Raw genomic sequence first — 25,420 nt, 5'->3', positions numbered from 1 at the left:
GCAGCATAGCGGACCTCTCGGCCAGTTCCCTCATTTAGGAGTAATAAAGTTTTGATCATCATGAACTTTCTTTATTTTGTATGAAAGAAAGGAAAGTTTGAGGGCTTGTTTTTCTTCGTTAGGCACTACCTTAGTGAGAATGAACGAAAGAAGGGGAAGTTTAAGGGCTCATAATTGTTTGTTAGACACAATTTATGTAATGATGAGATTATGATGACTTCGTGTCACAGCATAATACTGGCTCTTACAATTACATCAGAGGCTATAATAATAGCAACAGAATGAAGTTATTTTGAAAAATCGCATATACCAGTTGTCATAGTTGAAAGTTTTGATATTGTGCTTCATTCTGTACAATATCATCTTCATTCCCAACTAATAAAAACAAGCAGCATAAGTGACGTGTACTACATCGGCTGCCAAAAAACTGTTGATGTGCAATGGTGCGATCAGCGTGGGAACTGATTTCAGAAGCAAACTAAAATATCAAGGGCTTTGATTTCTGTACTTTCACTGGTGCTTCACACATCAAGCCATAAACTAACATACTGTAACATCATAATTTGCACCGCAGGGCCCCTTTAAAGCACCTTCTGTTCAGTGAAAGGCATGCTTGGCTCAGAAACAGCACGAGTACAATGCAAAAAATCATGTCTGTGGTAGCACAGACAAGGTCATAGTGATTGCTTTCACTTTGCGGGGTACATCAGTAGCTTGGCCTCTTACATCAGTACATCAGTAGCATGGTTTGACCACAGGAAACGAGCTTGAAATAGAGATCATGTGACAGCAGTTGCCTGCATACTTACATATTTATATGTAATAAAAGAACAGCATATCATTCAACAAAAAGGTTGCATGCTTTTAGTAATTCAAGGAGTAGCTACCCTCTGTATCAACAAAAATGTTAGGAGTGTTGCACATCCTGCTAGCAGTTTTCAGATTTGTGAGATGGGGATTCATCATAAATATGTGTGCTGTATTCCATATGCCTTTTTTTAATGAAGAAGTTAAAAACTGCTGAGTTTGAGATTTTCTAAATTTTCTGCTTAAAGTTTTGTTTTAAAGTAATAATTATAAAGTCAATCAGTTTTGCCCAATTGTAAAATTAGTTGAACTGGTACAGCGCATTACGAGAAAAAAGAAATGACCAAGCGAACAGACACAAGAGGACAAAGTGCTGTCCTTTTGAGTCTGTCCGCTCGGCCGTTTATTGTTTCCAGTAGTGCGCATACCAGTTGAATTAAGATGAACCAACTCTCCCTATTTTCAACACTTCTGTAAAATTAGTCTCTGCGTCACAAGTCTGTGCGATGCAGGCACTCCTGCCTTCAATCTATTTGAATCAAGGCCATTTTGTCCATTATGGGAGATAGCAACTCTGGATGCTTAGACTTACATTGGAGTTATGAGACACATATATGACCTAAGCTGCACGCAGTTAGTCTGTATCAATAAAAATGATGTGAATACTTTTCTTATAAAGTGTTAGCAAAAAAAAATGTCATCTGATATACAGTCTTAGAAAATGTTTCGTGACACTGAATGTGATAGCGTTAAACATGGGCATAGTATACAGGTTTTTGTTTGTGTTACAATGAAGACACCCTTAAATAACATGTTTCAATTATGCACAAGCATCTTTCTTTAACCTCTGGATGCCATTTTTGTCATCCAGTATTACTGGCATACCATATGCACCAATTAAAGCAATGATAAACAGAAATAGCCATTTAAAAGTACTTGTAAATTCAGCTTATGCAATAAGAATTTTACTGTTACCATGAGGGAAGACTTTTTAAGCCAGAAAAGAGGCCAGCAAGAAACTGCCATCCAACCATTTGTTCCACCACTGGGTAGATTCCTTTTTTTTTTAATTCTTCTCTTACCTTGTAGATTTATGTGCAAGATTCACCTAATCTCCTCTATTGCTGAAAATTTCCCTAGATTGCACTTTACTAACATTTCCGCCATAAGCTAAATCTACAGTGGGATGTGGCGAGGGTTCCTCTGAAGATACACAAGAAATTTTTTAAAACCGTATAAAATACTGTTTCAGTAATTATCTGAGGCAAATAGCAAAACTGAACTCAGAGGTAGACAACGATTGTATATGAACCAAAGTAGATCTAGCACAATTTTTCTAATTATATATGTCTAATTGAAGTATATAAAAGATTATAGACATGAATTTTATAACAATTTTTAAAATGGTACCAGTTCATATATATATGTGTGTGTGTGTGTGTGTTTGTGTGCATGCACTGTTGACTTTGTGGTAGAAGTTCCACTTGATTTTTGTCCAAGAGTGGCATTCTGGGCATTGAAGTACAAAAATAACTGGATTACCAATGCATATTACCACATTTTTTAAATGATTTTTTTTAATGTGGAGCTGTCCATTCCATTGCCCTAGACTACAGAATAAAAAGGCTTTTTTTAGTAGCATCTCCCCTAATATGGCCTTCTTGGCTGATGCTAGGTCCGTCCCTGACGTAGACAAAGTAGAGTCGAACCACACTGCCGCAGACCATGCAAGAATGTCCCAACTCCAGCGCAAGAACTCAAGTGCACAGGTGGGTGTGGCAACCTTTGTAGAAGCACGGGCCTTTCATCCCTCGTACTATGCTGGCGCAGCGGCTGCACAGGCCATCTCCTCTTCGTTGGTGGGCGCGGCTGATAAGCAATGGGACAGGTGGTTTTTGATGACTCCCTACATTTTACCTCCAGCTTTTAGAGCTTTGCTCTTAAAGCTTCATTTGTAGAAGCATCTAGTTGATACTGAACTTATATTTGCGAATCTCCTGTTTTTATAACACCCCAACCAGAGAAATAAAATTTTGCAATCACAGCACATTTCAAGAAGTTTCGTAAAGTACAAAAATGACCAGCTATGAAGATACATTACTTTGAAGTCATTACTTTGAATTCCATTACTTTGAAAGCAAGTGCAGCAAATCAAATAATTCATTTCACCAAAACATCGCCACACAATAATTGCGAGACTCTTAAAATTCGCCTTTAAGAGTTGAACGCAATAGCGACATCCTGTCCCTAGTTCGTACTTTGAACACTTGGTGCATACTTTTCAATGTACGGTGTTACTGAGAAAGTTCAAATTGTGGATTACTACAACGTAATCTATAAAGTTCAAAGTGTCTCGTGTCAGGGAAGCTTTCGCATTTGGCTGTTTGTGTAATAGGTAGCATGCTTTAAACCACGAAAAATTATGCGCATGAAATCTTTTCGAACTTGCTGTGCGCCCACTACATGGCCTTGAGGGAATAGGCACAGTAACATGTGTGCATTTTGTAGTGGGAGGCCGTCTTTAAACCATGAAGTCATTATTATAATCACGTGTTCTGACACCCGATAGCAATGTACACTTGTACCACGCATTATTACAAGCATGTTGTATCGTGAAGCATGTGTAAAAGACGCGAGTGTTCGTAAAACATAAAAGTTACTTTCACTGAAATTCCAAGCAAAGAAAGCTATTTTTTTTCTATTCCCAAGCAGACTTGTGGCTGTGTGATAAAAAGCCTGCTTGCCATGCAAACGACCCGGGTTCGATCCTCACTCTGACCTGGAATTTTTACTTGTTTTACTTGCATCTTTCTAGATTTTTCGGTCACCCACAAGATGATTTTTTGCCCGCAACCAAAAAAGCCATCTGGAATTTTTGTGAAATGAGCTCTTTAACACTTTGGCGTTAAAAGGTATACCAGTACAAAATTGAGTAGAGATTGTGGGAAACAACAGGCTAACCTTACTGTTAGCACAATGCCAACAGAACCAGATAAACCATAGAGTTAATTTCGTTCTTAAAATGGTGCACAGTTTCATAAGAAGAGAGATGCAAAAGAAAAAGACCACTTGCTGCCAGTGGGACCTGAACCCATAACCTCTGCATCGTACATGCTATGCTTAATCTATAATGGTAACAGTATTAATATTTTTCCACACCACACACAGAACACATTTGCATAGTTTCAAAGTCCATATATTACCAATACAGCTCGCACAAAAAATTGCGTGACAAACCTCACCTTTTGCGCACGCAACTGGAATTCCCACTATGTATGTACCTCAGCTAGAAGACAAAGTCTTGGCTTTCTTCAGGCTAAATATGGAAATCATTTATCTCTTAGCATAATATTAAAGGCATAAAAATCTCTTATAAACTGCAAGGTGTTTATTTCAGGGATAAGAAATTTACATTTGCAAGAAAACTAATCAATGTAAGCAAAAGAATGCTAGGCTGGGTAACCATCAGACAAATTAGTTTTGTAGATGGCTAGTATTCAGATTTACACACAGAGCACAACACTGTTGCACAGCTTTGAAGAGCCATTTTATTTTAACTTGTACGGAACTGAAATTCATCTCAAGCTGTGTCCATGGCTTCAGCATCTCTGTGGTGCTTCACAATTGTCTCTTCCACTTCAATGGGAACTACCTTGGTTGACAAGACAGCAGATGTGCCCTTCTTGTACTTGTAGCTGAGGTGTCTGTGAAGGGATGAGACAAAAAATAAAGTTTGCCACCACAATGGACTTAAGTATGGCAAAACAAATCTACAAAGTACAGCTGAACCTCTTTAAACTGATGTAAGAGACGTATCGGTGCCTACATCGAAATAGGGGTTGATCATAAAAATGAGGATCAGAAAAGACCCCTCATATAGTAAGTGACAAGAACTGCTCCCTGGCACATGTTTCCTATAAGGAGGTCCAACTGCAACTGTAAATATAACGAACCCATAAGAGCAGTCAGTCAGAACAACAGCAGATATGCATTGTCTTTTGCATAAACTTGTTTATTACCACCAAAAATGTTTTTACTGCTTGGAATCAAACTATAAGCTGTGTGCTCCTTATTTGCAGTTAAAGAGTACACACCAACGCTTTTACGACTATTTGTAACTCTCTTCCAAACTATAAGCAACAAGGCAGTGTACTGCAGCATAAACATGTGGACACACACTGCACTGAATTCATAAAAAATTTCCCACATCAAGCAGGAGAGATCACAGATTTTTTTATATTGATGATCAGTTTAAAAGCACCCCTCTCCTAGACTTTACAGAAGTATAAACCTGCACTAGCTACGTAGGTCTTGGGCAGTGCTACATTCCCTTCAGCAGTGGTGGCTACATTTGAAAGTGCAACTTGTTCATGCTAGTAGGGTCACTTGTGGCCAAAAGAAAGCAAGGTACATTGCTCAATACATCAACTGAACCTCCTGTGTAGTCTATATTGTCTTAATCATTTAACACTGTAAATGACTGTGACTGATCACATTAGTTGATGCAACAGAGCCATTCTTTGTGGCAACCATCTCAAATGTATTTTTAAAAATCCTGCCGATTTACTGCACTGAAAACAGTGAATTGCTAGAATATTTATTTATTTAATTATTACTGCCAGCTTGCTTTAAAAGCCATGAGCAGGAGTGGGTTGTACAAAAGGTACAGTCGCGGCCACTGTTAGAGGGAACGCGGCACGCGTGGCCGCTCTCTTCGGGCCACCAAGCGGGCGCCGCGCGAAGTATTGCGGCGCAAGCGCAATCAGCGCCAGAGGCGGAGTTGGCTGCGCGTCGTCTGCTACGGTGCCTCCCACTTTGCCGCACGCGCTCTGGTCCAAAATACCGTAGCTATGGAGCTGGATAGAAAGTATTTGAACTGTGTTATCTCAGCGCGCCGTTCATGCTACACCCAGTATTCGGCTTCGAATTTCAGACGTTCGTTTTTGTCGCAAAATGGAGTTGGTCGCTGAAATTTCACTTGGTTACAAAAGAAGCACGGGGCATAAGATTAACACAGTGTGCCTTGGATGCTTCGCATGTCAAACAGCGCATTTAGGCGACGAAAGTTACGCCCACTTTTGATAAAACTCTGCTCGTTAGGAGTTTAAAAGGGGCTGCATGTGTTCTTAGTGTGGCATTTCGTCAAAGCAATACCTTCCGGCATGGCCAGAGTTCCTGAGAGTGAGCGCTGGGAAATCGTCGAGCTCTATTTCAAGGGTAGGTCGCAGCGAAAAATCGCCGAAGCGACGGGAAGAACGCTCAAGGCAGTCAACAGGATCGTAAGAGCGTTTAAATCTTGTCGCCGGATCAAGGATGCTCCGCGGAAGCCGAGGTCTCGAGTTACGACAGAACAAGAGGATGCTTGGATCGTTGCGGCGGCATCCGTGAAGCCAGGTCTCTTTGCTCAGCAAATCAAAAATACCCTCGACTTGAGAGCATCCGTGACAACGGTCAAGCGACGCCTCCGGGAAGCGGGTCTGAAGAGCAGGATTGCAGCCCAAAAGCCTCTTCTTCGCGCTCAGAGCAAAGAAAAACGGCTGCAGTTTTCTCGACAGCATGCGCAACGTTCAACTGAGGAGTAGAAGCGAGTCGTCTTCACAGACGAGTGCACGTTCACTACATCGTGCGATCAGCAAGCCCGTATTTGGCGCCCTGACAACACCCGGTAAGCTACACGAGAATCTGTTTTTGGAAACGTAAGAAAGAAATGTCCTTCCAGCATGGGCTTCCAATTTTGTACTGTGAATACACGTTTAAATGGGTGTGTTATTCCGTTTGCATGCACGCATCTCGAGACTCCCGGATGCTTTCGTTTTCGTGATGATTATTGATTATGAGGTTTAACGGCCGACGCTACACAGGCGATGCGACGCGTCGTAGGGGGGGGAGGGGGGGGGGGAGGCGCTCCAGAATAATTTTGACCACCTAGGAATCATTAACGTGAACCCAAATCGTTTAGAAGAACGCAGTGACGACTTATGAGACTGCGGTTAATCGTAAAGACATTTCAAACACTGCACGTTTAAACATAGCTTGAACAAGTTCGTAACGGCTTCAGCTATCTGTACGTTTCCTTATTTTATGCGTTCACAATCGGTAGTCTAGACACCCAAATGTTCTTTTCTTTTTTTCCTTGATGCAGGTACCAGCCAAAGTTCTTACAAAGAGTCTCGAAAAGCGGAAGGTCAACTGTAGGTGTTTGGGGCATGATCACGAAAGACGGTCTCGGACCTCTTGTGAGAATCGACGGTAAGTTCACAGCGAACAAGTACTGCGAAATTTTGACCACAGTGGCCCATCGCGAACTTGCAAAGGTGCACTTCTCCGGGGCTAGTCCTGTATTCCAACACGACCGTTCGCCTGTGCACACTTTGAAGAAAATGGAAGCCCTACTACGCCAGCTCAACATCGCCGTTTTAGAGTGGCCGCCCCAGTCACCAGACTTCAATATTATTGAAAATATTTGGGGCCAAATGAAAGCGGCACTCGCATCCAAGCCCCTCCATGGAATGTCAAGGAACAGCCTTTGGAGAGCAGTCCACGCTGAATGGGAATGCCTTAAGCTGGATTCCACCCTTGTGGATTCGTTATACAGTTCCCTGCCACGTAGGATGGCTGCCGCGATTGCCTCCGGGGGAGATGCAACCAGGTAATAAAATTCGCCTTCGTCATTAGTTCGGACATTGCACCCTGCTGCCTCGAATGTCTCCGAAAGGAAGGAGACCATCATCTAAGCTTCATTTGCAGCCGTGGTCTTGGCTTCATCGTATATATAATAAATCTGAAGCACAGATTTATCAGTATCTCTTGCTTGTCGTGTGATTTTTTTTTACTTCCTTAGCATGCCAATTATGAAACCCACCCTCTGTGATCAAACGGAACTTTTAGAGGTAAAAGGCGCAGTTAATATTTAGGCGTACAGCATGCCTGCGCGCTTTCATAACTGCTTTATAATAGTATCTATTGACGCGCCATTGCTACAGGGTTTGTGTATTCCAAAGCGCGCGCGCAATCTAGGTTTCGAGGCGAAGTGGGAGGCACCGTAGCAGACGACGCGCAGCTAACTCCGCCTGCGGCGCTTATTGCGCTTGCGCCGCAATAGTTCGCACGGCGCCCGTCGTGGCGCTCCGCGGAGCGCGGTCACCCGCTCCGTGTTCCCCCTTACAGTGGCCGCGACTGTACATGTTGCACAAAAGAGACAAAAGAAACGAACTGTGAATACACCTTGAGAAAAAAAGAAAACAAAACTATGGGATATGTCCTGAACAGTATTCACATAATGTGAATTATTGGAAACAATAGAATAAACACACACACACACATGCAAAATATTGCAGGTGAAAATGCCGGCACGAAAATTCATGAGTTAAAAAGAAAAGTGAACAAAAGATGTCGCTTTAAAAAAAATATAGTAGTAACGACAGAGGAATTACAAGAATAAAAAAATTGACAAGAATGCACAACAGAACACTTGCATACACAGCGGTCAGCTTGGCATCGTAAATTATATGTTTATTATTTCTTTTTTACAATATCATACAGTATCTGAAATCGCCAGATAGTTTATGGAACACCTTGAATCAGATAAAAGAGCATGGACAAACGATATGGTTGGGCTCTGCAGTACATATTCAGGCAATGCATTCAATTTGCAGATGGCACGAGGAAAAAAAAAAGACTGCTTGAAGAAGTTCGTTTGGCAGGAATATTAAGTTAGTTTAGACGAATGAGACGAACGAGTAGGGCGCCAGCTATACGGTTTAATGTACGAAACCCTCTTTACTTTGACATGTTCACAGTGAATTAGGTTTAGCATTTTAAGTTTCTCTCGATAGCATCATATCTCTAGAGTGTCAAAGTTCACGTCGCATAAAAGTTTTTTTTTTTGTCAAGTGAGTGCCTTCTGAACTTTTCAAAATGTCGTGAGAATGTTCTCTGCAAAAAATTTATTTTAAAAGTACCGCTTCTTCTTTCCATACCAAATTTGATTTACTTATTAAGTAAAGGTGCTTGTGTAAAGTGTTTGAAGCTCAGCAATATTAGCGCAATTTTTATGCCACATACACCTTCAAGTATTTTGGCAAAATGTTTTATGTTTACAACTTTTTTTTATGGCAGTACTGCACTCTGTATGAATATTTGGGCAAATAATACTTACTCTACAGAAGGTATACTTTTAGACCCCTCAAGTTGCTTAACTTTACCAGAAAAAAAATCACAAATTTCACAAAATGATCATGTTTGTCCACATTCAGAGGCATTTTGCAACATGTGGTGGTCCAACTAATACTAATTTTATACGTACCGTATTTACTTGAATCTAGGCCGACACCGATTCTAAGCCGACACCCCCTCCCCCCCTCGATAGACCAAAACCCAAGAAAAAGGAAAAAAAAACCTACCCCGAATTATGGTGTAAGATGCAAACACATTAGGTGGGGACACTTCTCGGTTTTTTTATGGGACGTGATTCACCAGATAAAGTAAGAGAGATGCGCATCCTTCGGACCGCTGCTGGCAGCGCACCTATGGGCCAGCCAGTGCAACTTAAAAATAGAAACAAAATTTTCACACTCCGTAGCTATAGCAACCAGTGAGGCTGGTGGCAACGCCGGCGTTCCAAAAGTGTCACGCTTTTCACTCGCAAAAAACAAGTCATTCGGCCACTTCAGCAGCTAGCGTGCCTTTGGCGCATTTCATGAAGTAATAAGCAGCGTTTCATCATTCCCGTTTGCCAAATGAAACTGACAGCCATGAATGAAATCTGCTGAAAGAAGAGGTTCACATAGTGAGTGAATATGGGAAGAAAATGCTTCGTTAGTGGTTGATGGTCAGGTTACCCTACGTGCCAAGAAAATTTAATATTATCCAATGTTTCTTCTAATCCCGAACGCCTCAAAACATGGACTCAAGCGGTTTTCAGGAAGGACCGTCCGCTCAGCAGAAAGGATGCAGTCTGTAGCAAACGCTTCACAGACGAGATGATTTGTCATGAATGTAAATGAATAATTTACGCTGCACAACCATTTGTTTTATGTTTATGCAACACAATAATATGTGCAATAAATAGTGTTTTTTCTGTTACAGACATAGTGTGCTTTTTTTTTACTGTATTACGTTGTGCATTCACTGCTTCTTGTGAGCAAGTTTACAGTGGCAATCCTAAAAAGGTCCGCTGATTGGTCAATGCAAAAAAAAAAAAAAAAACTATAATCCTGTTTCTGTGCACGATAAAAAGGGATGGTGAAATCAGCAAGAAGATATGCGCAGGGTCCCCCGTAAAGCTGTCTCCTAGCGGGTAATAACACGGTCGTGAACTTTTCGCTGTATAGTTTTCGTAAGAGCAGCGAAAAGAGAATGGCGCAACACCAGATGGTATCTAAGTATAGCACGCCAACAAATTGGTGAAGGTATCTGAGTGGTTGCTTCTCTTTTTACAAGCAACCATGTGGTCTTATTCAAGTTCTGCTTTGCTCGTCATCAGAAGAAGGTGCGGCTCCATATGCCGTTCGCACGCTTCGCAAAACCAGCTTGCCTATACGAGTGCCCTGCCTACGATCAGCGAGTGCACGAAAACTAGCGCATTTAAATAAAGAACCACTTGATACAAAATTTTGGAAAGCATATCAGTTATGTGCGTATCTGTTATGCCCCAAGCAGTTATAAAGTTCACAGGACGTGCGAGAACCACTTCAAATATTTGCATGCGTTCCATAGAGAGGCATGTAGATCATGCTCTCCATGTTGCTCAAGCCCCCGCCATGCTTGCAGACAACAGTAATCTATTTTCACTCTTTGGCACGGACAACGCTCCTGTACCATTTAATTAGAATTTTCCGCAAAGGACCGGTTGTTATAGCAATGCCTCTTTCTGTCTTCAAGTTGCGCCTACTCGCCGTTAGGCACGCTGCCGGCAGCAGCCCGAAAGACGCGCGTCGCTGTTACTTTATCTGGTCGATCGCGCCTCGAGTGTCCCCACTTATTGTATCTTACACCGTGCCCCGAACGTAGGCCGAACGAAACAGAGCTGAGCAATGACAGCATTCAAAAAGAGAAAACATTTATTGAACATGAAGATGAAACAAAGCAGTTGGTTCATGATGCAAATAACTCGAGAAACATACAGCTGCTAGTCTAGTAGTGTGTTTCTCTTTTCTGCGCTGCTTCTAATTATTTGCATCGTAAAGATGCCGTGCTCATTCTGAGCCGTCATTGCTAAATTTTTTGTCACTGTTTTCAAACAATGCACAATCCTCGGTGCCATCAAGCGCATTGGATATGCCGCTAATCTTAAAAGAGCGCACAATCAAAGTTCCTGGGATGTAGTCCCACGCTGTATCCCCTCTAGTGGCGCACATTTTAGGGACGAAGCTCCTTAAGCAGTGGGTCGTGCGTCCTCGATGTATGTAGTTATAGGTAGCTACCACTCGTTTAGTTCTTAAAATGTCTGCTAGATGGTGGTACTTGTATATGATGAATATATGATGAAAAGATACTAGATGGACGGACAGACATACAACAGACAGATAGACTTAGGGACGGACGATTCATGGTTTACTGATAAAATTTTCCGCAGCTTCGCCCTACCCATCATCATTTACTCCGTGGATATGCTGTGATTTTCCTTTTGTCCACTGCGAAGTCCTTCCTGGCTTAAAAGGGGACATGGCTTGTGGAGACCGAAAAATCACAAAAACACTTTTTTTATTATTGCATTTTTGAAATCTACTAGTGCACCTATACTGTGAATTTCATGCCTATAATATCATTATTTTATTTACCAAGGCCCTTTATACAGCGCCTATTAGCTAAATCCGAGCCTAAATCGACGTTGAAATCTCACAGTTTCTGCGATGCGCCCCTGCCCTTCCATGTGTGCCAGCGCCACCATCTTGATCTATTTGAGAGCCGTCTTTCCCCTTCGTATTCCCGCCAGAACAGACCCAATTCAGCCACTGGCAGCTTAAAAATATGCAGCAAAAAGAGGTATCAGAGCGCCCTCCTATTCGCTACTTCATGCATATGACTTGAGTTTGAGTCCTTATTGATGGAGTCTCCTGGCTATCTGCTCCATGCGAGGTGGAGGCAGCTGTGGGAGAAGCAGTGCTCAAGTTCAACGCAGGCAATGAAAGGGCATCGGAAGACATCATGAAAGAGCTGAGCCTAAACCCCAGCTGGCAAGACCACAGCCGCATGGCTGAAAAGGATCGAGGGCGCATGACAGCTTGATTGATGGATTGATATGTGGGGTTTAACGTCCCAAAACCAACATATGATTATGAGCGCCGTAGTGGAGGACTCCGAAAATTTCGACCACCACCCCTTGGGGTTCTTTATTGTGCACCCAAATTTGAGCACATGGGCCTACAACATTTCTGCCTCCATCAGAAATGCAGCCGCCGCAGCCGGGATACGATCCCGTGACCTGCGGGTTAGCGGCCGAGTACCTTAGCCACTAGACCACCGCGGCGGGGCGGGCACATGGCAGCATCAGCCAAGAAGTGACAAGCAACTGAAAACATGCACCATCGCTGAAAAAGCACCACACAGGGGCTCATAGTCAAAAGGACTATATGCCCAGTGCATACTGAGCTTTCTCAAGTACAGTTATGTAAATAAACAAGTTTTGTTTGTTCTTCGCAGTTTCCTCAAAACATGCTTTTTGGTCACTTCACTAGTTTGTCGGGTTGATATCTTATGATTTAGAACAGCTAGAGTAATAATTTTTTTTGTTAATATAAAGGCCAATCTGTGCATTACAAAGTGATGATAGCAGAATTTTCATTTGCTGCCCATATAAATTTAAAAGTTATTAAATTTATTTATATATGGTAGCCATGACATAACTTCCAAACTTTCATCATCTGCACATTCAACAGTTCTTTTTTTATCTGAAATCTGCTTGCAACATTGCACTTATTTCTAGTTTCACTGTCTAGCAATGTAATATTATTCACTTTTTGATAAGCACCTTTTTCCTATTGTATCCAAAAACACTAGAGTGGCAGCATTGTGTATGTTCTAAATTAATTTACCTACAATAACAATTTTTGCATATTTAAAATCAACAAGAAAATTTACATAAGCATGTATATGTTCATCATGTTTAGTCTAAAAATGCAGAAAATATCTCCACATACCATGTCCCTCCTTAAATGTTGGATGACAACTCCGCTGCTAAGACAACATTACTTTTATTGTGCAGCACCATAATGACATCGCCCGTTTGGCATGACTAAGCTACACCACACGCAGACCACTCGAGGTGCAACTTGAAATGACAAATGAAGCCAGGTGTTGGCTCGGCTACTAACGGCTAAAATGCCGTCTAGGTGGCGTAGTTGCGCACCACTTTTCTCAATGAAAAATGGCACATTTCTCAAAATCCTCGAATTTAAAGGGCCACTCATTAGGCCCCTTACCAAATTTTAGTTAGACCATAAAAGTTGTTGGGTGTCTGATGAGAAACATTTTGCCACAAAAATTTCTTGAATCGATTCATTACCAGCTCAGAAAACTTTTTTTGAAGTGGCGCGAAAGGAGGATGAGAGGAGGCCAGCTGGAAACCCTTGTGTAGCCGCTAGACCTTTGCATAGCCTTCGCATGCCAAATCTATTCCCTACCCTGTCCGGCATCCGACCAAGAGGTCACGTGCGCATGGCGTGTCCAAACAAGCCTAACAACTGTGCTCGCGAGTGGCGTTATTTTTTAAATTTTTTTTTGTTGACCAGCGTTGTTTTGAGGTCAGCTGCCTGTTTTTGCGGGATGGTTTGGAAACGCTGGCTTAGACGCGGTAGAATAAATGAGCACAATGAGTGCGCGAACGCATAGTAATGTTCCACGGCTGTCATCTGCTCGACGCGCTGACCGCAGAATCGCGGGGACAGGAACGCATGTGAAAAGCCGGCACATTAGCCCCGCATCTCGTAAAAATTCACGGGAAAAAAAAAAAGAACACTCACATTCCCTTATTGCCTCTCATTATTTATCTAGATTTATTAATCTCTTCAAGCAACAAATACATAAACTACGCATGTTGTGTTAAATAATTTTCGCCATGTCACGGGCCACTATTGGCAACGTCAGAGCATAGTTGTCTACGTAGAGGACCAATGTCACTGCATTGCCGTGTACGTAGGGCCATTCATGTGTGCACGTCATGCCCTCATTGTCTGGGTGCACGCCAGCAAAAAGAAGGGGGAGCAGCGTTCATCTTGAAATTTGACCCATTTCCGCGGCCCGTAGCGTTGCAAATTTTGGCACACGTGATCATGAATGCCTCATCTACGGATTGCTCTTGTCAGCTCAAAATTGTCAAACATGATGAGTGGCCCTTTAAACAGACCCCGGAGTTTGATACAAGGAAATTTGAAAAAAGAAAAAACTGTCGGCCTAAATTCCAATAAATACAGTAAGTCGAAAAGAAATAAACGGTTCTTTTCATATGGGCAGTTTTATCATTACAAGTTTTGTTTTAAGGAAGAAATTAATTTCTACCTTTCCCATCAATGGCAACGGTAACTGCAAGGCGGAAGCTGTCGTATGACCAAATGCCCGATAGCCATCAATGGTAAATTTTCAACTATTATTTGCTTCACTAAACCAAAATTGTATTAATAAAACTTCCCATATGAAACAAACTGTTTTTTTGCTTTCGCTTTAGGTATAAAAGTGAATGATTTTTAATTGGACCACTACATGGTGCAAAATGCCTCTGAATGTGGACAAAAATAACGATTTTGTGAAATACGAGATTTTTTTTATTGTCAAGTATAGCAGCTCGAGGGGTCTAAATATACTTTTTCTGCAATATAAACTTTCTGTGAAGTAGTCATTGCTCAAATATTCATAAAAAGTGCAGTATTGCCATAGCAAAAATGCAAATGTAACACATTTTGGCTAAATTCTTGGAAACATTGTACTGTATGTGGCAGAAAAATTGTGCTAATATTACTGAGCTTCAAACACTTTACACAAGCACTTTTACTCAATATGTAGATTAAATTTGGTATAGAAAGAGGAAGCAATACCTTTAAAATACATTTTTTTTTACAAACACCCAGACGGCATTCTGGAAAGTTCAGATGAAACGAAAACTTTTTTTCTCTCTGAAATATTCTAGCAATGCACTGTTTTCAATGCAGTAGACCAGCACGTCTTTTTTCAAGTACATTTGAGATGGTCGCCAAAATGGCTGCAATGTTTAGCAGGAATGACCCAATACGATGTTTGACGAGTTGTTCGACGTGCAGCGTTCGAGAACTACTAACGCCAAAAGTATTTTTTACTTTTCTTCTTTCTAGATGAATACAACCATAAACTAATTATGCAAACATTTACAGCCTCTGAATTCATTCTTTTTGTCAACATGGGACATGATTAACAGCAGAATAATGAAGTATTTAATTACATGCTACAGTTGAACCCCTTTATAAGAGACATGCACGGGGGAGCGCTTCCTGTCTGTTTAATGAGATGTCTTTTATAAGCAGGGCACCATTTAAATGTGCACACACACTGGTGTCTTATACTCCTTTGCCTCTTACATCTGCCTCTGTTATAAAGGGGTTCAAGTGAAGTTACAATTAACTACTGAAGCTCACACAAAAAACTACTATTTTTTCTTTTGGAATACAATACTGAGTACCTTAGAGTTATGATATGAAGGATTTGAACCCAGTCAGAGTGCACCATAATTCGTGCCTGAAGGGGATATAATCTTGGCATCCCCAACATTTCCCCTCTACCACAATTTCTGTGCTGGTGGGTGAATCTGATTTGAAGAGGCCCTGAAACACTTTTTTGAGTAATCATGGAATTAGTTCACTGGAAGAGTGTATTGCCTCACAAATTCAACGCTGCAAAAATTTTAAGACTCTGCCCCGTACGAACGGAATTACAAAGATTTGTCACACGCTGCAATCGCATTCTCTCTTCTCTCGCCCTGACGAAAGCGCTGGAAGCTAAGTACGGAGGGATGGAAGGGGCAAACAAAAGCATCGCACTCCCCTCGTCACCTTGAGCACTTTTTTTCTTTTTTCATCGCATACGTGGCTTTTTCAGTGCGATCACGCGCACACGCGTGGACAAGTGACGGCCTCTCGTGGCAACCTCTGTAAGAACAGAGCGCGCCATGTTCATATCAACCAATGGCTGATAGATGGGTAATCTACCTTTGATTTTTGAGCATTTTCTGTCATTTGTCGAGGAAAGAGAAAGCAATTTTTAGCTGACTTTGATAATTTATTGTGAATTCCAGGCCGTGTGCTGCGCTATAACATTTGGCTCGCATGTTCTCGGGAGCCTCCTACTACCGATCGACAGTGTCTTCTGACCATGCTCAAGAAGTGTTGCAGGGCCCACTTAAGGCACTATTCGCCATTGGCAACAAAATAATCGCATGTTTTAAAAGCCCCCTTCTGCGTGAAATACACACTTTATGCGATGAGTACCGTGTTTACTAGCATAATGAACCCACCTTTTTTCAGAAATGATCACGCCGATTCAGGAGGAGGGTTCATTACATGGGAGAAAAAGAGTCACGGGAGCTATAGCAGCAAACATTTCGCATAACGGTATTAAAGTGGTGCTGACACAAAATTTCGTGGTCGAGATAGCCTGCGGGATCGATACCCACGAACATGCATATATCATCTGCGAAATATCAATAGTGAATATAGCTTAGAAGGTATTTTACAGCAATTTTGAAGTTTGAATTTTGAAGGTATTGACACCATCTAAAGGCCTTTAGGGATATCCTTACTTCCCTCAAGTCATCACGCTGCAGTCAGTAAAACAAGTCACCATGACATCAGACCATTTTTTTTGCAGTGTTTGTTTCTGCGGTCTATATACTTCTCGGCGGCTGGACGTAAATGCGTGGCCACAGCACACACATGGTCAGTTTAGTGTTTGGTGACACTGCAGTCCGGTTTCCCATTCGAAAGGGATTATTTATGCGGACCTTGCAGAAATATGTCACAGTTCTGTGTGCTGACGTGGTCAAGAGCTGCACATGCTAGGTGGCAATACAGTCGATCTCAGACGTATCAAACTCGGATATATTGAATTATAGGATATACCGAAGAGTTGACAAATCCCTTTGAATTTCCCATGCAAAAGTATGGGACCGGCGCACGCGTATATTGAACTCCCACACAACAGGACATCCGCTATATCGAACGCTGCATTGCACCGAAGCCCAGAAAGTGCATTTTTCTTAGCAAATATAGATAAATTTTCAGCCGCATTCTAACAAGCTCTGATACTTTTGCGTGCACAGTTGACGAAAAGGAATTGTTCCATCACGCTGATATGGTTCCTTGCGCGGCACTTGCGAGTGCACCAGTATGTTTAATGTGCGATCTGCTGGTCTTAACACGCAGGCATAGTGTTTTTCAAAAAGACCAATGGTCAAGGACACCAAAATGAAAATGCAAAGTGACTCGGCGATATCGTTGCAATGTCCGCATTCCCTTCCTTGTTTCTTAGCGCACAATGGCACACGAGCCTGAAAAGCATCGCTTTCGAGATTTGCAACCTCGTGACGTACTTTTGGTGTTTTTGGTATTGAAACTCACGTCTCAGAAGCTACGCTTTTTCTAGCTTTTTCACATCAAAGCAGCGGCTGCAAGCTACAAAGGCACAAGTGACATTGATAGTGGGAACTCAACGTTGTCTTTTGTGCCTTCTGGACTTGTGTACTTCTCACATCGTTCCTGATAAATCCTCATTCGGGAGTTGAATTGAACGTTGACCCCCACGCAGCAATAAAACTTATTACTGGGGCTTGTAGCAACGACAAGTCAAGCGCCGGCGTAGACTTTCCTTGCGGGCACGGTGACGACTTTGGATGCCTCCTGACCACTGGCGTACGGTGCCTCGGTGAATCCTGCGACTTATCAGCATTTTCAGGTGCCATCTCAGAGAGTGTGTGACTTATCGGTGCAGATGACGACATAGCTGTTTCTGACTGCATTAATGTCGCGATTTTGGCTGCCAGAAGTGTATCTGTGCGGTTATGAACGTGCCAACGCCTTTGCTGCCGCCGCTTACCAATCTTTAGCCACTCTACAAAGCTTGCATCGGTGTTCTGCGTCAATCAACGTTGTTGTGGCCAAAGGAGCTAAATTCGCTTGTTTAAAAAGCTTCAATGATATTTAGGATGACTAGAACTTGACGTCGCGCAAGAAGCAAGACAAGCTTACGGACTATTTTCACGCGAAATAAAGTGCGGTAGCTTGCAGGTCACGCTTTGTTCTTCATTATACTGTGAGAGAATCGTTATTTTAGCAATTTTAACAATTTCCAAGGCCTAAAATGCTTTAATTTAGGCCTTCAGTACACATATTCTGTATATCGAATTATCGATATATCGAACTATATTGTGATCTCCTCCGAGATCAATATATCCGGGATCGACTGTAGTTGCACACTGTGGCTTGTTGTTTTTGGAGCTCTCTCAAACCGAAACTGGTCGATAATGAGGGACCTGTAATTAATTATCTGTCACATGCTGCAGCAAACGATGTCATGTTATGACTAACACGTACCCAAGCAACACACTGCAGCAAAAAAACACGATGGCAAAGTTTTTGTGTTTGTACCCCTTTAAGAAACTTGCTGTCCGACTGCTACTGGCCGCTACTATTCAGTGGCAGGACTCTATTCAGTAGAGCCTCTAAAGATATTGAGATCTTCGCTCTCCACTAGGGCAAACTATCCTTGTTTTGGCCAGCGAAATGCGTGAAGATTTTTTGTATCCCGAAGCTTTTTTTGTTTTGTCTTGTAACGAACGCATGCAGATCGACGAAGCGGCGTCCAGCCGCTCAAGTTCTCATGCTCCAGTGCATGCTTGGCCAAGTGTAAAACTGGCCGTGTAGCTAGCATACAAGCCGATCGTGCCCAGCGCAGCAGGTGTCTAACGAAGTTCATTACGACAAACCAAATAACCGAAATTCCGTGTTGGATGGCGAAGCGCACATGTTTCGGGTGCCTGTTGTGCCGTCAGCCCGGTTGAGCTTTTTTGTTTGTTTTGTTTTCGCGCTGCTGTGCTTGCGTGGAGCTATAAGCAAAAGAGGTTTGCTTCTGCATTTGACAGATGGCGCTCTGCCGCAAAAGGCGCGACTTTTGCACCTTTCAATTACATCAATCAACATCATCTGCACTCATTCTGCTTGCAGCTGTTTAGCATGGTTGTTAAAGTATGTTTTGACTTCTATAGCATTGTTCTATTAAAATATAATGGTGTGATTTAACGCTGTTTTGATCGTCGACGGCACTGGCTATCACACCAAAATAAAATGTACAGATACAGTAAAAAAATATACATATATTTTTCAAAAACCATGTTAGGGGGTGGGTTCATTATGCAAGTAGCTTCATTACGTGAGTAAATACGGTACTAGGAGCACTGAAATGCTTAACTATTTGTCAGCAAGAGAACAGAGGTTGTTGCTGTGGCTTACCGTTGACCCTTCTTGTTTGCTTCCTCATAAGGGCGTGCACGAGTTACTCCTTCACGAGTAATCACAACTATATCAACGTTGCCGCCTGATCCCAAGTCGTTGAAGATACCCGCGGCAATAGCATCTCTCACCAACTTCTTGCCATCTTCCAGCTGCAAAAGAGTATACAAAATCCCTGGATTCTCCATCAAGAGCTTTTTTTTTTTTTTTCCAGAAAAATATCGGTAGCACGTTTTCCCACATTAACTGCCATAGAAAAGAGAGAGAGGCAAAGACATGAATTTTGAAATGGTTTCAGTCCTCGTGATGCATTTCAACAGTTAAGCCCTGCAACACTTATCCAAGAAATCGTCCAATTGCTTCATTAAAGGAGCTTATTGTCTCACGAATTGACTGCCACAAAAAATTTTAGAGTCCGTCAACTATGATCAAAATTACAGAGATTTGTCACGCACTTTAAGCGCCTCCTCTATTCTTTTTTACCAGCGAGCACACTGAAAGTTACCCAAGGGGAGGGAATGACAAGGGGACAAGATTCTCAGGCCGTTTGTCAATGGGCGTGATGACCCTGAGCACATTGTGGTATCCTACAGCAGCCACGACAACTATGCTCAAATCAGCCCATGGCCATAGACTTTTGGTTGATGGCGTGGTCATTTGGCTGTATGGCATCATTGGTCAAAAGAAAAGCATGCGATTTCTATTCCAGGCCGCGCACTGCTATAACGCTTAGATCACATGTCCTTAGAAACCTTGAATAATGACCAGCAGCGTTTTTTACCGTATTTTCGCGCGTATAACCCGCACCAAAAACCCAAAAATTTCAGTGGCAAAGTAGAGGTGCGGATAATACGCGGGGTTTTTCCTATAGTGCTGCTTCCCGGCAATGCGTGTTGTGCTGTGAAGCCCCTTAACAGCGTAGCAAAGGCTACGAAGGCGGTTTCCGCAAATTCGTGTTGCTCCGCAAGTAGCACAGCAGCTTGCGGCTGATTTTCGCTTCGCTTGCTTGCATCGTTGAAGCGTTTAGAAAAACAGAGAGACAATTCGATTGTTCAGTGTAAAATCTCACTGTCACACCACAAGTATATTGTCACACCACAGTGTACTAGAAAGGGTAGTGCTGTCAAGTTGTCGCCGAGTGTGAGCGCTCTTTACCTCGCTGATACCGCTAGTTCTCCACATCTCGACCCGTTCGCCAAGCCTAAGTCGATCTGTTTTGTCACCATGAGTAATGTACGACGGCAGGCCTTCACAGCACAGCAAAAGCTTAAGGGGGGACGTGGCAAGTAAAACTAATTTTTTTATTAATGTACTGTTTGTGATGAAATTTGGTGTGTGTATGTGGATGATTGTGAGGATTCCAAATATGAAAACCGTTTTCAAATACCTCTTGTACTTTTTGAGTTACAAGCATAATTATACTAATTAATGCTCTTCACACTTAAAGAGATAATTATTGCTAAATGAAATTATTTTTTCATATTATTATGTTCCCAAAGCATCAACTTGTGCAAAGAAGCTATTAGTTGATTTTTCTAGTTCTTGTAACCATAAATAAAATTTCCAAAACATGGATGTTGTTTTGCACACACATCACAGTAATTATAAAATGTGTTCTAAGAATTTTAAATGATGAGTAAGAAGAGAGATAAAGCTTTATTGCACTGCTAAAGGCCTCCTGAGCCTAGTGCAAAAAACGGAACGACTCTATCAGTCTTTGTTAGAAAATGACAGATGTTCTACCGAAGGCACATAGGCGAAAATCAAGAGTTGAGAAAACTGACTTTGAAAGTTCACTCTTGTTTGGAAGTTCACAACATGCCTAAAACACTCAGAATCCTCCTGGGCAGTAATCCTGAGATGCTGTGGCCTTGGCCTCTGTAGAGCGCAACCCAGTTTTGCACTTCTTTGTCGTGGAACAATGCACCTTTTGAGCCCTCTTCACCCTTTTGGCATCCTTTTCGGCTGCTCGCCGCAAAGAGCAGTCTCCTGGATTGAAGCCCAGTTGAGCGGTGATCTCTTGCAGCGCACTCTTGCAGCCACCATTGAAACGGCAGATTGCATCTGCAACTGCACTTTCCACACTTCGAAGGGAGGCGAACTGGCTCTTGGACTGGAGTGACCAAATGAGGCTGTTCATACTCTCCACAGCGTTCTGGGTTTTTCCCTGCGCACACCTTTCAAGGAGCTCTTTGTTCGAGAGGCGCTTGTAGATTGGCAGCAGTGCCACTCGCACGTGAGGGGGCAGTTTATGTTTGTGAGGCGGCAGCGGCTCTCCCTTGGCCAATGCCTGATTGTGCGGGCACCAGGAGTCAGTCCCACTTGGGCACAGGTCGTGGTGTGGATCCTGGTCTGTGGATGTTACATGGTAATAAGTGGCCATGATGGCCCTCTCCATGCCAGGAACATCGTTGGGGTGGCTCTTAATGGCCCAGCCATAATAATTCGTTAACTTCTTTATCAGGCCCTGCGTCAGCCGGCCTTTGCCACCCATGCTCAGTCCTCGGCCTTTGGATTTGTGCTCATCAAGAAGGTTGCGCAAGGAAGTGCCCATTCTTTTTTTCACATGGTTCACACACTCCTGTTTCTTAATCACCATGTAGCCATACACCTTGTCTTGCGTGAGGGCAAGGTACGTACGGCTGTCACCGTCGCAGAGCACATTGATGTATCGAAGCTTGTACTTGGTAAACGATCTTTCAAACATGATCCTAGCTGCTTCTACTTCCATTTGGCCTGCATTAGCATCAGTGTTCTTTTGGCACTGTGGCTTGTGTTTCTCAAGCCACTCCTCATAGTTGTCGTCACCAGGCTTGGGGCCAACAGCACAGCCTTGGCAGTAGTTGGACAGGACACAGTGGTCCAAGACCAAGCCTGTGTACAGCTCGATTACACAGCCCACGCCAATATGACTTCTGTGCCCCCTCGTCATCCACGTGCCGTCGTAAATGACGTCAATGTTGCCTGGCACTCCTCCTAGGTCCTTGTAAATGTCATGCACCTTCTGTGCACTTTCTGCTTCAATGCGGGTGGCAGCTGATGTGGTGGCAGGGTGGCTGTACTTCCTTTGCAGTCTCTGGTAGGACTTGTGGTGCAGTGCTCGATGCGAAATGTCCATCGCAGAAAAAATGTCATTTATGGCAGATTGTTTTCTGCCAACTGACTGCACAGCCCTCAAAGCACGCACGTTTACCTCAAAGGGGTTCGTTTTTTGTTGCCCGGAGCACCTCGGGGACGACCACGCACTGTTCACTATGCCACAATTGTCACAAAAAAGTTCCATCCTCGCCGCGAGTCCAAGGCAGTGCGTAGTCTCGAGGCGTATCGACCCTTCGTCGCACTTGTTGCACTTTACTGACGAAAGCAGACCGTTCAGCATCTTCTTATTTACAATGAAGAATGTGGAGTCCTTACCGCCGTCATTTTCGTCGCAGCCTTCGCTCAGAAGCTCGAGCTTCCGCTTTGAAGCGGACTTCGATGCTACGGCATCCAAAACATCCCGCCTTGTCTGCGCCGCTGCGCGATTTCTTCACTGCTCGGAATCTGGGCCGAAACTCGCGATAGAATGTTCGACGCGCGCACGCCCGGAGTTGCAACGGCTGCCGACGCGGTGCCACCGCAATCGGGTTCGCGAGAGCGTCCATCACGGTCGACGGCATCCGGCGGTCTGACATACGACGATGTGGCACCTTCCACACTCTCGGCCTCACAACAATCAGCGAAGGGTCTGAGTAGAGGCTCCGTGACGCTTGAAGAGCATGCTCCGTCCGGAACTGCGACTGGGACGGCAGCCGCAGTCGTCTGCCCTTTGTTCCAAGCTTTCCGACGCTTGCCGTACTTGTGGACGCTCCGGAACTTTTTTTGCGGCAACATAGCACCGCAGTATGAGCAAGCACTCAGAAGAGACCACCGATGTAAACAAAGCTTGGTAAAAAAAGCACGCGAACTATCACAAAAACAGCAAACTGGCAAAAAACGAAGCGCACGCCGGATGATTCTCGGCACGGCGGCCGCAGATGCGCTCGCGCTTCCAAGGTTGCCAAGGTGCGCGGCGCAGCTTTGACCAGTAAGAGGTCGCGCCTGCTACCACGTGACCCGCGCAGCCAATTGCCGTTCTTCGTTTTCGTTTTTTTACTTGCTCCTCGCGCTTTTATTTTCACTCGGCGAAATACGAGACCGCGACCATCGGGAAGCCGGCTTTCTCCTCTTTCCAAAGCTACCAAAATGGCGGCCCACAGTCAACAACTTGGCGCGTTTGTGCGGCGTGAACAACACCGTTTCAGGGGCTTTTTTTTTCGCACTTTTCGGCGACTAGCCTCGGCAAAAACACTATTTGCGGGATTTGTAGCGCACGTTTCGCTGTAATATTTTAGAACAAGGAAGTTGAAGGTCTGAAGATTACGAAAAAAAATAAATCAGAAAATCGCATATTTTGACCAAAATCGGCACTTTACTTGCCGCGCCCCCCCTTAAAATCATCGCCGTCGCCGAGGAATTTGGAAATCGCGAAGCGGGAAGACGGCACGATGTAGACGAGTCCTGCGTGCGACTGTGGAAAAAGAAGAGAGCCTACAAGCCACGCACCGCGACCGTAGCTCATTTCGTGGCCTCAAGACCGGTGCCTACCCTGAGCTGGAGGCGGAGCTAGTAAAGTTCATAGAAGATGTGAGAAGCAGGGGTCATGCCGTATCGACCGAGATGGCCCAAGTGGAAGTGCGGCGACATTCGAGGGAGCTAGGCCTACCTCACGAGTTCCGTGCGAGCCGCGGATGGCTGCACCGCTTTATGAAGCGGCAAGGGCTCTCAATCAGACGGCGGACTACAATATGTCAACGCTTGCCGGCTTCTTATGAGGAGAAGCTGTTCAAGTACCAGAGATATGTAGTTGGCCTGCGAAAGCAGCACAACTACATTTTCTTGCAAATCGGCAATGCGGATGAAACTCCCGTTTATTTTGAAATGCCGTTGGACACAACGATTGAGAAGACGGGCAGCAGTTCGGTGAGCGTGCTCACCGGCGGGAACACGAAACTGCGCATCACAGTCTTGCTTTGTGCCCTCGCCGACGGCACGCAACTGCGACCGTACGTCATCTTGAAAAGGAAAACTGTACCAAAGGTTCATTTGCCTGCCGGTGTGGTGGTGCACGCACACGAGAACGCGTGGATGAACAGTGACTTGTTCGTAGACTGGATCAAGACGGTATGGGAGAAGAGGCTCGGTGCAATGCTCGCAAGGAATTCCATGCTCGTTCTTGACTCGTTCCGCGGCCACACAACTGAGGAAGTGAAGGACCGCCTTTCACGCAACGGTACCGACTTAGTTGTTATACCCGGTGGAATGACGTTAATGTTGCAGCCTCTAAATGTGTCGCTTAAAAAGCCCTTCAAAGCGCATGTCAAGCGCTATTACGCCGAGTGGATGGACGAAGGCTGCTACGACTTGACGCCGACAGGACAAGTCCGAAGGCCTGATATTGCCATATTGTGCAAGTGGATTGTCAAGGCATGGAAGGCCATTCCAGGTGAGATGGTGCGAAAAAGTTTCAAGAAATGCTGCATCACAAACAACATGGATGGAACTGAAGATGACCTTGTGCATAATAGTGAGGACTGCGGCTCAAGTGATAGCTCTAGCGAGAGCAGCGACAGTGAGTGAATTGTGACTGGCCTTGCAGACAGCGTATTCTGCTTGCTAAATAAAGCTTTTTCTGTCTACATATGTGCTATGTTGCTTGAGCAGTAGCTTTTGTACAGCCTTTCCTGTATATCAAATGTGCGGGCAATACGCGAGGATTTTTTTTTTCTTTCTCAGTGAGCTGAATGTGGGGGTTCGGATTATATGCAGGGGCGGGTTATAAGCGCAAAAATACAGTAACCGTGCGGAAATTGTGCTGCAGGGCTCCTTTAAGGGGGGACATGGTTCTTAGGGCTCTCTCGTTTATTTTTGAACCAAGTGTGACAAAAGTTGGTATGCTTACTTACCGTATTTACTCGCGTAATCCTCGCACTCGCATAATTCTCGCACCCCCCACATCGCCCAACAAAAATACGATTTCTTTTTTTCCTCGAGTAATTATCGCACCCCCGAAAACTGCCGCAATAATGTCGTCTGCTCGTTCCAGCCAAAGATAATGATAGCGCGCG

The 25,420-nt window shown here is 43.8% G+C and overlaps 1 protein-coding gene across 1 annotated transcript in view; it reads right to left on the bottom strand.

Moving 5' to 3' along the window:
* Nucleotides 1-4,332: 4,332 nt before the first annotated feature.
* Nucleotides 4,333-25,420, bottom strand: part of Prosbeta2 (Proteasome beta2 subunit) — a 37,850-nt gene continuing 16,762 nt past the window's right edge. The window contains exons 6-7 of the mRNA XM_037413605.2: nucleotides 19,275-19,426; nucleotides 4,333-4,511 (exon numbers count right to left, since the gene is read on the bottom strand). Coding sequence (XP_037269502.1) covers nucleotides 4,388-4,511; nucleotides 19,275-19,426 — 276 coding nt within the window. The 3' untranslated portion in view covers nucleotides 4,333-4,387. The remainder of the gene's footprint in view (nucleotides 4,512-19,274; nucleotides 19,427-25,420) is intronic.

This window comes from Rhipicephalus microplus, chromosome X (genome assembly GCF_043290135.1).
Source record: "Rhipicephalus microplus isolate Deutch F79 chromosome X, USDA_Rmic, whole genome shotgun sequence".
Taxonomy (NCBI): Eukaryota; Metazoa; Arthropoda; class Arachnida; order Ixodida; family Ixodidae; genus Rhipicephalus; species Rhipicephalus microplus.
This window is presented reverse-complemented; position numbering and strand designations above follow the sequence as displayed.